Raw genomic sequence first — 16320 nt, forward strand, 5'->3', positions numbered from 1 at the left:
CTCAGCTTTAAAGGGGAACAGTCAGAGTTCCATCAGGAGCTTGGCCCCCTTGTGCCCTGGACATGCCCCCGCTTTGGTGATAATTGAAGTGACATTAAATTAGCTGGTGTTGCAGAAATACTTTTGCTGTATTGAGGCTGTAGCCTGTCAGACCTGAACCAACAGACTAATGTCAGGTCTTGTTCTTCCCCTTATTCTTTGAGATGTTATGAGAGGTACCTGTCACTAGTGAAACAAGGGCATGGTTAAACCTTTGCTGTCTGCTGATCATGCTGTGGAAGGATTTGGGTAGCTGTGCCAGAAGTGTTTTTTTCCTTGGGAAATCTTGCTGTAGTTATTCATTGAAGTAGCCTGCTCCATAAAGCTTGAAGTTGTATGCTGAAGTAATTTTTAATTCAATAAATCTAGATGTTACTAGTTGAGAATTACAACAAAAGGGCCTTAAGGCTGAAAGTTGTGAGATCCAAAATGATAAATGTCAGATGGGTCTGGTGGCTTGCTGAAAAACTTTCCCTTTGTGAAGCATGTGGAGATCCCCCACTGAAGGACTGGTTTCATCCCTTTCTTACTGTTTACTGGGAACTTTCAGAGCAGGAACTGTTGTGTTTTATTTTCCTCCACATGATGAGGAGTTTGATTTTGAAGATGTCAAAATATTCCAGCAACATTAAAGCATGTACTTCAGGCTCACTGGAGAGCAGTTGAGCTATGGGTAATGGCCACATATGTATGGCAAACTACTAACCTACTACTGCAGGTCATTTTTGCTTTTCTCCTGATGTTTTACTCTAACAGTAATGCTCTTGTGGTTTACAAAACTAATAGGTAAATAACTCATGTTTGCTAAGTAGCTGGAAATACTCCATGAACGTACCTTGGCCCTCTTCCCCCTGCTATGTTCAGCAGAAATCTTGTGGTCTCTGTAGAGCTATTACAGTCAAATGCTTCATTTAGGAGCAACTGTGGCTGTTCTCATGTTGCTCTTGCTTTTTGTCTTTCCTGCAGGAGAAAGTGAGACTGAGATACAGACTGACCTTCACACTGGGAGACCAGCCCAGCACAGAGGTTGGCGAAGTGGATCAGTTTCCCCCAGTAGAGCAGTGGGGGCATCTATGACCCTAGGACACTGCCAGAGACTCCGTGACAGGACCAGGAAGGGATTCCACAGAACTGGAATGAATGTGATGTGGGGAGGAACACACATGCTATCCACTGGTGATGTTCAGCTTCGTTTACATGTCCTGACCACTCTGCTTGTAGCTTTAGTCCAGAATGTTTTACCCCACATTGAAGGGGTCCTGGGACATTTACGCCAAGCATGAACTGAGTGGCAACCAGTAACAGGCAGTGCTGGCTGCTTTTATCTTGGCCTCTGGGTGAATCTGGTTCTACCTTCTACTCAATTAAACTTGAAGTTGTTGTATTCTGAGGGGAGACCTGTCAACAGAAGGGGATTTAGTTGGCTTATTCCTCTACTGCTGTCCAGAGATACCTAGAGGCTGGTGGGGTAATGATGCCACCATGAGCTTCCTCAGTGCAGAGCCCTTACACTTGCTCCCCCTAGGACTTTTACCTCCTCAGTGCCAGACTGGACCAGCTAAGCATGTTGAGCAATATGCTGGCTCCGTGAGGGAATGCTTATTTTTCACACTGAAACGGCACTTAGCTCCCTTCCTCTCCCTCCTCCGTTTCATTACCAACAGCCAATGTAAGCAGACCCTAGCTCTGTGTTGTGTGACACTGCTGTATATTTAGTTGATATATTTATTTTATACTGCTAGCTGCCTCTCTGTTGTATCCATTTTGGGCGGGTGGCACCGAGTTTTGTATGCAGAGGGCTACACTGGTTATTTTTCTGCCTTCATTGCATTCCGCGGTGTGGAGGAAACAGGAAATGTGTAGTGAGGAGGTAAACCCAACAGGGCTGGAAAGTAGCAGTCAACATTGGTGGAGGACAGCACCTAGAGTGCAGAAGAGTCTGCAACCGCTAATCAGGTGCAGCGACTGAATTGAGGGATGAGGAGAGAGGCCTCTCACGTCCCCTCATGCAGGCAGTATTATTATTGTAGTTGAACTGTGTTCTATGGAAATGAGTACAATGAAATACAAGATGTAAATAATAGAGCTATAGAATGTCTAAATAGAAACAAGCGGACAGTGAAAGGAGAGATGGCTCCAGTGGGCTGTGATGGTGCATGTGCTGGGTTTAATACCCTCTTTTATTTGTTCCCAGTATTAAGTGGCTAAGTGCAATTGTCTCCACAGGGGGAAAGCTGTTTTGCTGGATATAAGTATTCTGTGTTAAAAGGGGGCAGAAGACCTGACCCCCCTCTAGCTAACAGTCACCCAGAAACTAGGTTTAAATCACTGAAACTTGATTCCAGTGGTCCCTTCCTTCTCCCTTTTGATTTCCAGTCTCAAGCAATGCCTCAACTAGCTTTGAGACAGACTGTTTTAAATTAATGTTTTAGGTTTTTTTACATTCTTTGACAAAAGCACAGAGGGGCTGGGTCCTTGGACACTGACTATGCTCAGCACTTCTAGCAGTGCCATCAAGCAACAGCTCTTATGACTACAAACAGGAGCAGTCAAAGTGCTGAGAAAATCAATATGCAGGAGGAGACCCCTCCCGCCTATTGTAGGAAGAAAACTCCAGAGGAGAAAGTGCTGCTGGAATTAATGGAGGCTATAAAACCCATTAGTGCAAATACAGCTTTGAATTATTTCTAGCTGTCTTAGGCAGGTGCTTACAGCTGATGAATCTTCTTCACTGATGACAAGTAAAAAAAACACTAGACATCAAAAACTCAGCAGACTGAAAGGCCTGAGGCCCTAATCAGGGGCTCCAGGCAGCTGTAGAAACCCTGAAGGTGAAATCAAAGCATGGCCAAGGAACTTGCTATAAACTCTTGGGCTGAGGCTCATAAGGATCACAGCCTTGTCAGCTCCCTGAAGTAGAAGGCAGGCAAGAAGGATGGTTAGGTCTTTTGGATCCTCAAAGAAAGCAGCAGCAGTTTTGAAGTGATGGAATAGGATGGGGGACAAGGAGAGAATTCTTTCTGCCTCAGACATGTTCTTGCCAGCACTTTAGACACAGTAGGCATAGGGGTATTGCTTAAATCATTTAAACCTGCCCAGGTGCTGTAGTGTGTCCTTAGGAAGCAGGTTTCACTGCTTTAGATGCCTACACGTGAATCTCACTGTGACTTTGAGGAAGTCAGAAGAGCACAAGTGCTTTCTGAAGAATGGCTTTGTTCTCAGTGTTAACGGCAGTGCATTGCCTGTGCAGCACAGCAAAATGGAAAGATCCTGTCGTTTTGCTGTATGGAAATGCATTGTTACAAGCTTTGGAAATTAAACCATGAATGTTACTTGTTTGTAGGTGAGGGTTCCAGCTTCATACTGAACAGCCGTACTGTAAATATGTCTCAAATGCATTTGTTCTGCTGCATGTTAAATAAATTGTTTTCCCTACTTTGCTCTGTGGCTGGCCTTACTAATGACTGCTGGTGGAGTACGAGGCTGTTTCTGGAAATCTAAATTTCAACCCATCATCTCAAGACCACCCAGACTAACCAAAAGGGCAGAAGCTGCTGTTTTCTAAAACCCCAGTGATTTAAAAGGTAGGTACAAATTCAGTTCTGGATACTAGAGGCAATGCAACTGAAAAAGCAGAGGTTATGTTGCCCTTGTTAATGAGACTTGCTTTACAATGGGGAGGTTGCAAGTCCAACTTCAAACAAGCAACCTTAACGTTTTGATGTAGCTTGTTTTTAAAAGTTACATTTAAGTTTTTTAAAAATTATATTTACAGAAAACTAGAACAATTCACCAAGCAATATGCAAAACAAGACATTTATTCTTAGAAAAATGGTCAGGTTTATGTACAGTGAATTGCAGAGGAATAGTAAAATAACATACTGCTCTCTTCAGGATCCTTCCAGTGTGCCTTCTTTGACGATGACTCTTGCAAGATTTCGTGCAAGAGCAAGTCTCAGCATTTCCACCTTCATAGTCTCAACGTCATCATCCTAAAAGTAAGAAGAGTTTGAGGTAGACTGTTACACGCAGTAATGACCCAATAAGTTCTGTTTCTCTCTGGGACCTCCTGAAGAGGGTAAAATGTTTCCTACGCTTTAATCAACACAAGACAGATCTACCAAGCCTTTTCTTTTTCTAGCAGCTGCAGAGGTTTGCATGTGTAGCAAATGGTTCCCTGTTTGTTCTGTGCCTGGAACGTTTCATAGCTTGAGCTGTTAGGTGGCAGCATCTCAGCTTTTCATTGCTCGTGTAATTATCACATGTAATTATGCAATTATTTATCTTGGAAAAGCATCATAGTACAATGCAAAGCAGCAGAACAGTGAAGAGTAGTAGTAGTCTTGTACTGCTTGAGTACCTTATGATGATGCCTCATTTGGCCAACCTTTAAAAATAACAGCCTCAGTACCTTATGCTCTCTTTTTTCTGCCTCAGTGCAGGAATAGAAAGTTCAGGCTTGCTTTCCCTGACCCCCCAGAGAGCCCCACTGACTCACTATCTAGTTGCCCTTGAAAGAGGTAGTACCTGGAATTTCTGCTTATCTGACTTCCCTGCTGTCAAGTCTTCCAGACATCGCATCAGTTCGTAAGTCTGCTCTGCTGAAAATATGACCTGTGGAAATTAAAGTATTTACTGAAATAACTGAGTTTAAGGACATCGCATGGTCTGAGAAGATAACTCAACTGAGAGGAGGAGAATGCTTCCACACTGCCACAGATCCAGTCTGATGGTAGAATCCTAGAATAATTCAGGTTGAAAGGGACCTCAGGAGGTCCAAGCTCCTGCATAAGCAGGGTCAGCAATGAGGTCAGAGCAGGTTTCTCTGGGCTTTATCCAGTCACAGGTTTATAATTACTAAACTGCCATTTTCTTGATGGATCTTAAAAGAAAAATTCAGCTTAGCAGAAGGCAGCACACTAGAACAATCTCCAAGCTACGTACCAGAAGGAACTAGATGCAGCATACTTAAATCATCAGCATACATGTATTCTACTGCTATTTTCTGAAAGAAGGGCACTGAATTAATAGTTGATTATCCCATCCTGGATTCAAATTGGCATCTCATGATAGTACAGGGGGTCCTTTGTGCTCCTACTGAAATGACATTTGGAGAACTATGCAATTCTTGAACTCTCATAAACAGTTCACTTGCACTGGGAAGTGCAAGTCCTAGCTTGTGGGGGAGAAAGGGGTTACTGCTTTGAGATACCTTGTCGGGAAGAAAAGAAAGGGGGGTGGTGGTCTTTGTCACATTTGACCAGCATGCTCACCTCTTTCTGCTCCAGCAGGGGAAGGGCATCTGTCAGCAGGGTCATCCAGAAGGAGCAAGGAGCAATATGGGCAGTCATCAACATCAGAAGCAGCTTGGCAGCTTCAGAGAACCTCTTCTCACCATACAGCCGGTGGAATTCTCGGTACTTCCCTACACACGGGGTATTGGTGAAGGGTAAAAGGCATTAGTGTCTGTCAGAACAGCACAAGCCTAGGTTACAGGATATTTTGAGGTCAGTTTGCTCTCATGAAGCCTGTGGTAGAATTACCCTCAATTGAAATGAACCTTCAAAGCAGCTGAGCCTGGGTGAATGGGAAAGCTGGAATCTTGTATATCAAGAAAGGTTAAAAAAAAAAAAAAAAAGGTTAAAAGAGAGGCTGGCTGAAAAGGCAGCAGAAAGCCTGCTATTGTTCTTGGTAAGGTTTACTGCTTGAAGCAGCCTGTCAGCTAACTGATACTGTCTCCGGTTTCTCAGTGTGGTGCTGAGTGTTTCAGGGTGAGCAACCGCATGAGTGGCTTAGAAAGACTGCTGGTGTCTGCAAAAAAACAGAAATGGGAGGGGAGAGGAGAGGGATGAATGTTCTTTTTGATACTTCAGAATATCATGAGGCCTGAAAGGCTTCATAGTCTTCCTGATTGTTTATATGGAAACTGAGATCTTTGTTAATATGGAGAATTCTGCTTTTGCTATGAATCAGTGAGATCAATATCCAGTACATGAGAACTGGCTGAGGATGAAAGTGGGTTTTAGTCTGTGGTTTTGTTTATATCCACTGAACTGTCAACATAGCTGGAAGTAACGATTCCCGTTCAGATTCCCCTTTGATTAATGCTTGAACTCAAGATAGAGACATCTGCAAGATGTCCAGCAAAAGCATACCTGATGTTTCTAAAACCTCCAAAGAAAAAATGAGCAGAAGTATTTTCAGGCCTTCCAGGAATTATTCTAAAAAGCAGGAAGGGAGGTCACTTTTAAATAATCATAGTTTCACAATTAAACTACAACTCTGGGGGGTTCATGCAAGAGTTGCTGGGTGGCATTGCACATACTGAGTTATGAGGGAATATCAATTTCCAAAAGTTACAGTTAGTCTAGGCTTAATTCAGGATAAGGTTTAAATTAAGGAAATACCGTTCCAGTTTTGCAGGCCTGGACCAGATGGGAACATATCAGACTCTAGGATTACCTTCACTGTGAAGCTGTTGTCAGTCAGAAGAGACTCAGTCCAATTGCCAACAGCTATTCTATATTCTCATTAGATTTTGGGCCAAGTATTTGGGCTTGCTAACTGCCATGGCTCCAGGGAAAGGTGCACTTCAGCTCTGTTTCCTGTCTTGGTCCATTAATCATCAAAGGCTACGGAGCAGTTGCAGACAGCTGGGCAAGTTACCACAGCCTACACTTGTGCCAGCCAGGAGAAGGAAGCTGTGGTATGTAAAGGAAACTAGATGGAGGCCTTCCACTGTTATATAGCACAATTGCTCTAGTGAAAGGGTAGGAGAGATCTGTTGTTTGAGGGAGCTTGAAATTGGCACACTGAACCTAGAATAACTGTAGAGGCACTTTGGAGAGCTTTATGAAGTTAGTAAAATTACCAAATTGTCAAAATAACTAGGAGTCTACTTAAGGATGACCCCCCAAAGTCTTCCAGATTGTGTTCACTAATGTTTCAAGAAAGTGTCACTAGGCAGTGATACAGACTAGAAAAAGACTAAGAAAGCGGAAGCATATGATTGTCAGAATTCAGAATTGTCTTGCTCAAAGAAGCACAAAACAGATGCCTACTGTGAGCGCAATTGGAAATGCAGTCTGGATAGCAAGCAGGCTGCATCCCAGCTCACTTTCAGGTATTTGATTTCCCCTCATCACCTGTAACAGGATGTAGCCAGATGACAGAAGAGAAAAGTCCAAATAATTGTTTAGAGCTAGCAATGTTCTAAATAACAGAACAGAATGAAAACTGGACAATTCTCACCAAGAAATGTCAGACGGTCACTGAGAAGCATGGATGGTCCCAAATTATCAATGAGGTCCAAGTCAGAGAAGCATCCCTTTTCACAATAATCCTTGAGGAATCTATGGAGAAAGTAAAACACAATAAAAGCTTAGAGGGGAGAGTATCTTCCACATTCATTTTTTTATCTCCCAATCCTTTCTCAGAAAACTTCAGTTCCAGTTCCATTTTAATCAACCACCTCTGAGGGCTTCAGAAGACATCAAAATGTTTCCTGGGAGTGGCCAATGAGCTGGTGTAACATGTGTCTAAGACAGTTTATTTACTCTTCTAGATTTTGTGGTAGTTGAGATTTTTTCTTTAAAGGAAAAAGTGAAAGAAGGAGCACAGGAAGCTGAGGCTGGGGGATGTACAAATAACGCTCCCACATCATAACAAAAGCTCTGTTTTTCTGCTGTGTAAAAGAGTTGATAAGCAGCAGGAGCAAATAAAGCCCTAAAAGCTTTTTGTCTGTCCTGTCAGAGCCTTCATTATGCTGCTTTTTTCAGCGTCTGCTCCCTGTGATGGTTTTCTTTCACCTTCTGTTGAAGGAAATATAATGGCTCTTACTCCCTCAAAGAAAAAAAAACCAGCAATCTCTCATTACTCCCTTTTCACTATTGAAGATTGTGTATTACCTGGCCTTCTATCCAGAGTGTAATTTAAAAATTATACTCTAACTATGCAAACAGATTGATACCTGCCTATTTCCAATTAGCAGAAAATACATGACATGGGTTGTTAGAGATTAAAAAGCCTGAAGAGAGTCTGGAAAAAGCCCATATCTTTTTATCTAGGTCTAAGCTAAGCATTAGCATCATCTTCTATTTGATAACAACCTTCCCATCCCTTCAAGGTCAAATATTGTGACAAGTTTATTCAAAACCAGGCACTCRATGAAACTTTACTCTTTGTTATACACATTATAATTGTGGTTTAACACTTTTTTTGCAGAAATGCTGGCTTAAACAGTTCCCACTGACTTGTTTGGAGACTGTATGGTGAACTGGATTGGTTAAAAATGATCTACTGAATAAAACATGGAAAGGGAATATCTTTCACCCAGGTTAGTTCCCTAGTTCACTGTGCAGTCCATCACACAGCTGTACTGGAGCAAGTGAAAGGGCAGTGCATAAGGTAGAACTATTGCCAAAAGAAACGTTTATCAAAGCAAGGCTTAAGAGGACTGGATTGTTAGATAAAGTCAACTTGTTTCATCTCTGCATCTGACAGAGTAAAAAGGCGTAGAAAAGAAATAGTTAACAGTTTGGTACTTTCATCTGCAATATCTTATTTTCTACTCCAGAAGCACATGCTTGGTCTGAGAGAAAGATAGTCTCAGTCTGCCTGCAGACCCTTTTCAGGATGGCCACCTTCTCCCCATTCCTACAATCCCACTGTAGCAGCATCATCTGAGAGCTTGACTCAGACTCACCTGTCTGATATTAGTGTAGCAAAAGCCGCATCCTTAGCTCTGATGCTCCAAGACAGGGCAGAGCCCAAGCGATTGTTCCGCAGCGCTTTCATGGCCATGATTTTACAGATGCTACGAACTTAGGCGAAAGGCACAGGAGAAGAGGGAAGAACGAATCAGTTTCAGTAGTTTCAGTTATATCACTATAAACAAAGAGATTCGAGAAACAATCACCTTGTTCATGCATCTGTCTCTGCTCGCAGATCCTCAGCACTTTGAGGGCCTTTTGTTCTGTGTTAAGGGGTATCCGCTCAATATGCAGCTCCAAATAAACCCTGCCATATTCTGGACAGTGGTCAAAGTAATCTACCCCCAGCTGCCACAGGCTGAGAGGAGAAGAGAAGTCAAACATTCCAATCATGCAAGTCTTAAATAAGCATAACATTAAAGTCACAAGGAAAACCTGAGTCTGGATTAACAAGAGTTAACTCTGATTAACTTAACATTCAGATCTAAAATGGCTTTTAGTTTGTATGAAATATCAGTTGCCTATTTTAACAACTCTGGAATACCTGCATCTCACAAGTGCTTTGGTACAATTTGCTCTGTACCAAAAAAGCCACAGAGGAAGGAACAATTCTATCCTAGTCAATATGCTTGATGGGTTTTGTCTTTAATTCAGGAAAGAAAACATGGTAGCGTTGTACAATCCCTTACGGATACCTTTGCTGAAATCCTAACAGCCACTTCACTAAGTTTTGCCTTTTAACTTTATTAACATGAAGTTATTTGCTTTGGCTGCCTTGATGTTAGTCTAGCCTCTGAGCAGAGAAGATTTGCTACCTGTAATGGGAGAAGAGTCCTGAGGCATACTCTAGTAGAAGGAATTCACGCATATTTGAACCAAAACTGAAAAAGACAATAAACAAAAAACACAAGCATTATTATTTACACCTGCTGAATTATTTCAAAAATACTTTTCATCTATATAGCATATTTTCTCATGGGCTATCTTAATAAGCTTCATACCTCAGGCGTAAGCATGTAGGGCAGCTTTCTCTTTGGGAAGGCCTGCCAATTATTTGTAGCACTTAGCAAATATAATTTACAAGAAGCAGTGAGTGCTTTAAGCAACTTAAACTTCAAGGGAATTCAGATAACAGCATTCAATTGCTCAAATTTAAATTTTTAAAAAACATGAGTATGAAAACTCTTTTTAGATAAGTTTCACACCATACCCATAATCCCATTTAGGCCCTTGATTATATTTCAGCTGAAATTATATATTAAAAAAAAACACAAAACTTTGCACTGAGGCACTGTTGAAATAGCATGTTGAATTCATCAGGTCAGCAACTGCTTCTGCTCCTCAGAGCATCTGGGCTGCTTGTAACTTCTTGGGCACATGCAGCACCTTTATTTTCCATCTTCTGCAAATGCCCAACATGCCCCTTTTCAACCAAAATCCACATGCTGTTTCGGTTATTCTTGTTTCTGTGTGTCTGAATAATGAGTGCAAATAAACACTTACTAGAGATTGTGAGACTGCAGGAGTTTACAGTGATCCAGCAGGTCAGTCAGATGAGCCACAAACCACCAGTTGCTCAGGGCAATGCTAAATTTGAAGCAAGCAAAAGAAAGAAAAAGCTAAGCCTACAACTGCCAAGGAATATGTCAGGCTTTCCACAGTTATTTTTTTACTGTGACAGAAGTTATATTACTGTATAAAGTCTGGCTGCAGTGTCCCAGACCTAATGGAATACTTTTAATTGCTGCCTGCTTCACATTTTCTTGTTGAGTTCTTTAAAAGGATAATTCAGTAGTCTGTACCCATACTGTCTACCCCAAATACACCGGGATCCCAGTGACTTCGGGAGTGAAGTCACCGAGAAGAAATACCATAAAACTAGGGAGTCAAAAATCTTAAAACTCAACCTGCATTCCTTGATCACTTGATGCAACTCAAATTCAAAGGCTGCCATTAAAATGGTGTCTAGAGGCTCAGGGCTGCTTTCTCCACCCAGGAACAGGTCCATACTAGACTGTGGAGTAAGATAACAAGACATGATAAATGAAAAAATGTGAGACAATATAAAGGAAGACATTGAATGTAACAGCCTCACTTAGGTTATTTTGTGGGAAAGAATATGCCTTAAAGACGGAAACACATTAACAGAAAAGATACAATGTTGTAGTGTAAGGAAGCTGGGAAAACAATTTGCAGAAACAAGACTGGTAGCATTAGACACTCAAGAGACTCATTCCTCAACAATTTGCCCACAGTATCAGTCTCCCAGTCCACTTCCAAATTCTAGGAAAAATCTCATGGGTATAGAGTTACTGTAAGATGTCAATCCTCCCAAAGCTGTTTTGTTTTAAATACAGTAGCCCTTGTGCATTAAACTGTGGAGGATATAAAAATAGTTCTATTTCCTGCCTGTGCATAGAAGCGCAGTTCCATTGGCTTCACAGTTGGATGGGAGTACAGGAGTCGGGTAACCAGAAAGTGGTACCAGGTAGTCATGAGTTCCTTTTTCTCCAGTATGGCATTCTCATCACCCAGCAGGATCTAACGGGAGAAAAATATGAGAGTAACTCTGCAAATACGGCAATGTAAGTAGCTGCATCTTAATTCTTCAGGGACATTACTCCCATTTTGTAAAGTGCATAATGTAATCAAAATTAAACAGCAAAGGACAGAACTTCTTCTCAGAGCTCAATTCCCTAACCAGCATTATGGTTTGGGAAAGGAGGAGCAAATAATCTGCCCAGGCTTGCAAAGTCTGTGGAAAAGCCAAGAACACAGTACAGAAGCCTTGGCTTGAAATCTTCTGATTTAATTAACAGATTGTCTAGCATATCAAAGTTACTTATGACTACACAGGACTTCTGAAGTGCAAAAGGATGAACTCAATACTCGTCCAGAGTCTCTTTCCCTGTCATCCAAAACGCACCTTGCAGATGGATTCCATGTGGGAATTGGAAGCAAAAGTTCCATCCTGTAGATACCGCTGACATTCTTCATGCCAGTGCTGCCATTTCAGCTCCATCTCAGTCAGCGTCTGGGTGTTGCCAAGCTGAACACAAGATGTATGCACATAAGATAAAGGAAATGTCAAGTCAAATCGCAATGAGCACCTGAGCTCAACTCTCACAGCCATTCGTGCCAAAAAGCTAAACACTGGGCTGCCACCAGAATTTTTCATATTGTTCTCCAGTTGCATTTGAAATGTTTTCCTTTACCCATCTAAATAAGGCAAAGTGACAGACTGTACAAGAAGCCACAAAACAACTACAGTGACGCAGCTGCAATTTTAACTCCTCAAGGAGATCACTGCAATAGAGAAACTCTGTTGGTAAAGTCTTCAAAGAATATTCCCTGCAATACCGTGAAAGAGTTTTCAACAGGAACTGTTTCAGACAAATGGACAATGTATCCTGCTGCAAAAATGATCTTTCTGGTTATGTTGGTTTTTCACCTAACAGTTCTTTCCTGTGTAGTTGGGCCTTCTGGGCAATTCAAGAATGCAAATATTACTACTGAGAGGGGTATGACTGAGATATTTTAATGGTCAATGTGCTTTGATGTTATAGGAGCCACTGTGGAGATGAAACAGACGTGTAACAGCATCATCCCTACAAAACTGCATGAAAAATGGCTTTGTACATACACTGGGCACAGGCATCTTCTTCATCAAGTCATCCAAGATTCTGCACATGTTCACTGATGTAGGATTGGCACTGGCTTCCTTAGAGAGTAAGTGCCGTGCTTCATCCATTCGGCCTTGCAGCACAAAGACATCCACCTGCAAAAACCACCTGTGTGTGAGCACTGCACTGTGCAAGCTACAAAATACCCAGGTGGAGCATCAGAGGGGAATTTTAACTTGTGGTTTAGTCAAGTTAAGTGGAGTTAAAATGCTTAAACTTTAGGCTCTGTTAATTCAAATATACAGTACAAGTCTTGGCCTCTGTGGATCTGAAATGAAATGATCATGTTAGAAATGAGGGGCAGTATGATCTTCACAATGGTTTCATCTTAAAACTATATATGCAGATAGAAGCAGTATCCTATGTATCAGTTTGAGATGCGGGATCACTGTCAAATGGGGAGGAGGAAGGCAAAGAAGAAAAAAGTGAATTCTTTTCATATAAGAAGCTTATAGATGACTGTACTCACCACATTCCAAAAGAGCTCATGTTTTGATGGATTTTCACTGCTCAGAACTTCACGGACCATATTGTCCACATCACAGACATGAAGTCGAACCCAGTCAAGGAGGCGAAGCAGGAGGGGACCGGCTTTACGCAGAGAAGATATCGTTCTGTTACTTCCCAATTATGTTGCTTGTTATTTTATACGATTCCAACCTTAACGGTTTAACAACCATTAGATGAGGCTTACTAATCAGATTTTTATCTGCCATACCCATATTACAAAGGAACAGAGATCCTTAAGTAGCCAGGCCATGGAAGAGCCAGATGACTGACAAAATTACATGTGGCAAATTTTACACAGAAGAGGAAGACTCAGTCTATAATAGCTTCCTCCATGATGTAGAAGGACACCTATCTAAGAACCCCCAACTTCAGGACATAACAGGTGAGTGACTTGGATCATAGATCCTGCAATGCCAAAAGACACATATAGTGTTTTTCTTCATTTCATTTACCATCCTCTCATTATTAATTAGATATGAGGCACTAGATAATCTGGCGCTAGGTAATTAACTTTTTTTCAAATTAATAATCTACATTTGTGAACCTCTCTTCTGAATTCTGGGACTGAGCAGATAGCATATTTGTCTGCCTACTCTGATCATTTCCTTCTTTAAAATGCTAGTATAAGCAAACTGAATTCAAAGACAGCATCCTAAAGGTAAAGGAGTTGGACCAGAGAATGTGTAAATGTTACTTGGCATCAGCTTAAACAGTTGAAACTTAAAAATGTTTTTATGCTTAAAAGTCAAATAAATTGACAACAAATGTTGATATCACTGCACTCCATTATCTTTTTTCAAAAAAGTTAATTCATAGTGTATTATGTATGAGGGAGAAAAGTAGAAGGTAAATTAAGTTTGACATAATTCAAGATGGAGAAGACAATTTGCCAAAGCAGAAAAGGTATTAAAGGGCTTATCGATAATATATTGTCAATAATATTTTCAAAAAGTTATTAAGATATGACACAATGGATGCTATATACTTTTTAAACAAATTAATATGCAAACAAAAAGCCCTTCAATTTTAATATCAGGATAGTTCACTGCTCACCTACAGCTGCTTCAACAAACAGAATCTCACACAAGTTCCAGATCAGCTCCATTGCAGAAAGAATAGAAACCTGAAAAAAGCAGGGACACATTTCAGATTTAGTAACTATTACAATGTTTTTTGTTTTTTGTTTTTTTAACTGCACAAAGGCATCTACTGCCCATAGCAATTGCTCAGTTAAGCTTGGTTCTTTTAGGCAAGATAAACACCCTACTGACATTTTAGAGATCTAAATTAAAAGACAGAAGCAGGCCACAATTTCTCTATACACATTCACCTTAGAAAATATTACAGCTGTTTGTCTATTCAAATGCAATAATAATCTGTCGTTAGTGGGAGATAAAAATAGTACAGAAACTGTTATTTTCAGCCTCTTTGCACTCCTAAAATTTAACATTACAAACAGCATTTTTTTTTGTTTTATAAAAATAATTTTCATCTGCATTTGAGACTGAAAAAAAAGGCCAATTAAGCAACATCAGTGCTGCTAATAAGACAATACTTCTGTGAACACTGTTCTTCCAATAACATTGTCATAGCATCTGAAAATTCACTGTGATTTCTAGAGCTTGCTACAAAGTTCAAATGTAGYTGATAGGAACTTGAGGATCTGAGAAGTGAAGTCTTGGCCAGGTGAGTACTGGCCCACAGCTGGATTTTTTAGATGACAAGAAAACATCACACCTGTAAAACTGAATACACATTTAAGAAACGGCAGTGTTTCCAGATGTTGGACATCTTTTTACCGTTTTAGAAATACAGGTGCTAACTATTTATATGCATTTATTCTTGATCATGCACTGTATTCAATACACTAAGCCAGAGTTACAACTAAAACACGTTACTGCCACAGTGTTGGCCTTGACGAATTTGTTAGCCAATGGTTCGTGTTCAGTTGTGACTATGCAGACACAACTGCAGATTACCTGAGTACTGTACTGGCTGTGCAGGGCAGGGTCCCGAGCTGAAACTGAGGGAAAAACAAAGAAGGTCAAAACCCAACATGCTTACCTTCTTTCACAACCCTTTACTGATAAACAGTCTTGGTCACTCACCAATCATAGACTTAGCTTTGTCATATATGTACTCATCTAACCTTTTACCTCTTTTATATATATATATTTTTTTTTTTTTTTTTTTTTTTTTTTTTTTTTTTTTTTTTTTTTACAAATGTGGTATGTCTACAGGGCAAGGATGGAAGGAATGAGTAAAATCTCTCACTTTTTTGGCAGCAAGCTGCTAATTTGGCCTGTTTCCCATAAAACTGCAACCACAGAAATGAAAAGCAAGCAAATCTCCCCAAATCAGTTAAAACATAGTGCAAAAAAATCTCAGACCAGATTTATAAACCAACTTGGAAATCTCAGGGACGGAAATGGAGTCTTGATAATTACTGAAATCCATACACAGTGTTTTACAGTAGTAACATCTTACAGTTATAATCACAAATAGCATGTCTTTTTATTGCTGTAGGAAAACAAGCAAGCAAACTTACCAGCTGCCTGGTGCATGTCCTCCATACAGGCTCTTATGACCGAGCGGTAGTTTTTGCTCACTTGAACCAATCTGCCAAGCATAAAAACACCATGTTTAGGAAGAGTCATTTGAGTTTTAGGTCTACGGCTGTTGTCTGCTAAAGTCACCACTGGTCTTGCAAGTGCTTCTGCATTAGTAGATTCTTCCTGCACTTCGGCAAATCTAGTGGAAGTCAGCGAGGCTGAACATGCTGGTTATATACACGCTATATACAGATGAAGGGCTTGCTCAGCAGAGGTGCAAGGCCATGCTTTGTAAAATGATCCCCTAAATAATCATTTATACTGCACTATCACTGATTAACAGTAGCTCTAAGTACAGAGCTACTGGTTTCTGGTCGCTGTCCGCCTCACTGGAGGCGGACAAAAGAGCGGTGACAACTTTTGTTTTCAGAACTTTGCAACCACAGTCCACTCACTGCGTTTTCCTTGATTTCCCAGCAAATTCTTCCTCGCTCCTCTGGAGGCCGATGAAGATGCCGTGCGACTCGTTGAAGAGCTTGCGCAAGGTCTGGATGTATATGTCTTGGTCCTTGCGGACGACGAAGACGCAGGAGGAGCTCGGCCGCCCCTCCCCACCTCCTGCAAGGAACCGCGTCGGTGCCGGGGGGCCGCGGACCGGGCCGCGCCCGGGGCTCGGGCAGCCGCGGCCGGGCGTCCACACGGCCCCGGGGAGCGCGGGGCGGCCGAGCCCGCCAACGGCCGCCCAACGGCCGCGCGCCGGCACCCACCTCTGCCGCCGAAGAGCGTCTCGCACACGAGCATCTCCGCGGGGCCCCACTCGAAGCA

General features: G+C 41.5%; 2 protein-coding genes across 6 annotated transcripts in view; one reads left to right on the plus strand and one right to left on the minus strand.

Moving 5' to 3' along the window:
• GGA3 (golgi associated, gamma adaptin ear containing, ARF binding protein 3) overlaps nt 1-3475 on the plus strand; it is a 21487-nt gene extending 18012 nt beyond the window's left edge. For all 3 annotated transcript variants that reach the window (XM_026090328.1, XM_026090329.1, XM_026090332.1), the window contains one exon: nt 1006-3475. In XM_026090328.1, coding sequence (XP_025946113.1) covers nt 1006-1116 — 111 coding nt within the window. In that variant the 3' untranslated portion in view covers nt 1117-3475. The remainder of the gene's footprint in view (nt 1-1005) is intronic.
• Nucleotides 1-16314, minus strand: part of NUP85 (nucleoporin 85) — a 23222-nt gene extending 6908 nt beyond the window's left edge. Inside the window, exons 1-19 of one of the 3 annotated variants that reach the window (XR_003257612.1) lie at nt 16263-16314; nt 15951-16113; nt 15492-15562; nt 14923-14966; nt 13997-14066; nt 12903-13024; nt 12394-12528; nt 11677-11799; nt 11160-11291; nt 10658-10764; nt 10254-10337; nt 9566-9631; nt 8957-9108; nt 8744-8861; nt 7291-7391; nt 5313-5464; nt 4567-4653; nt 3922-4031; nt 875-999 (exon numbers count right to left, since the gene is read on the minus strand). Coding sequence is in view for 2 of the 3 variants with exons in the window: in XM_026090334.1 (XP_025946119.1) it covers nt 3930-4031; nt 4567-4653; nt 5313-5464; nt 7291-7391; nt 8744-8861; nt 8957-9108; nt 9566-9631; nt 10254-10337; nt 10658-10764; nt 11160-11291; nt 11677-11799; nt 12394-12528; nt 12903-13024; nt 13997-14066; nt 14923-14966; nt 15492-15562; nt 15951-16113; nt 16263-16296 (1863 nt within the window). In the remaining variant the exon portion in view is untranslated. Of the gene's footprint in view, nt 1-874; nt 1000-3839; nt 4032-4566; nt 4654-5312; nt 5465-7290; nt 7392-8743; nt 8862-8956; nt 9109-9565; nt 9632-10253; nt 10338-10657; nt 10765-11159; nt 11292-11676; nt 11800-12393; nt 12529-12902; nt 13025-13996; nt 14067-14922; nt 14967-15491; nt 15563-15950; nt 16114-16262 lie in introns of those variants that run through there. The other 2 variants (XM_026090334.1, XM_026090333.1) reach the window with 2 other exon arrangements.
• Between the last annotated feature and the right edge of the window lie 6 nt (nt 16315-16320).

The sequence above is a fragment of the Apteryx rowi genome, unplaced genomic scaffold (genome assembly GCF_003343035.1).
Source record: "Apteryx rowi isolate R43461 unplaced genomic scaffold, aptRow1 scaffold_86, whole genome shotgun sequence".
Classification (NCBI taxonomy): domain Eukaryota; kingdom Metazoa; phylum Chordata; class Aves; order Apterygiformes; family Apterygidae; genus Apteryx; species Apteryx rowi.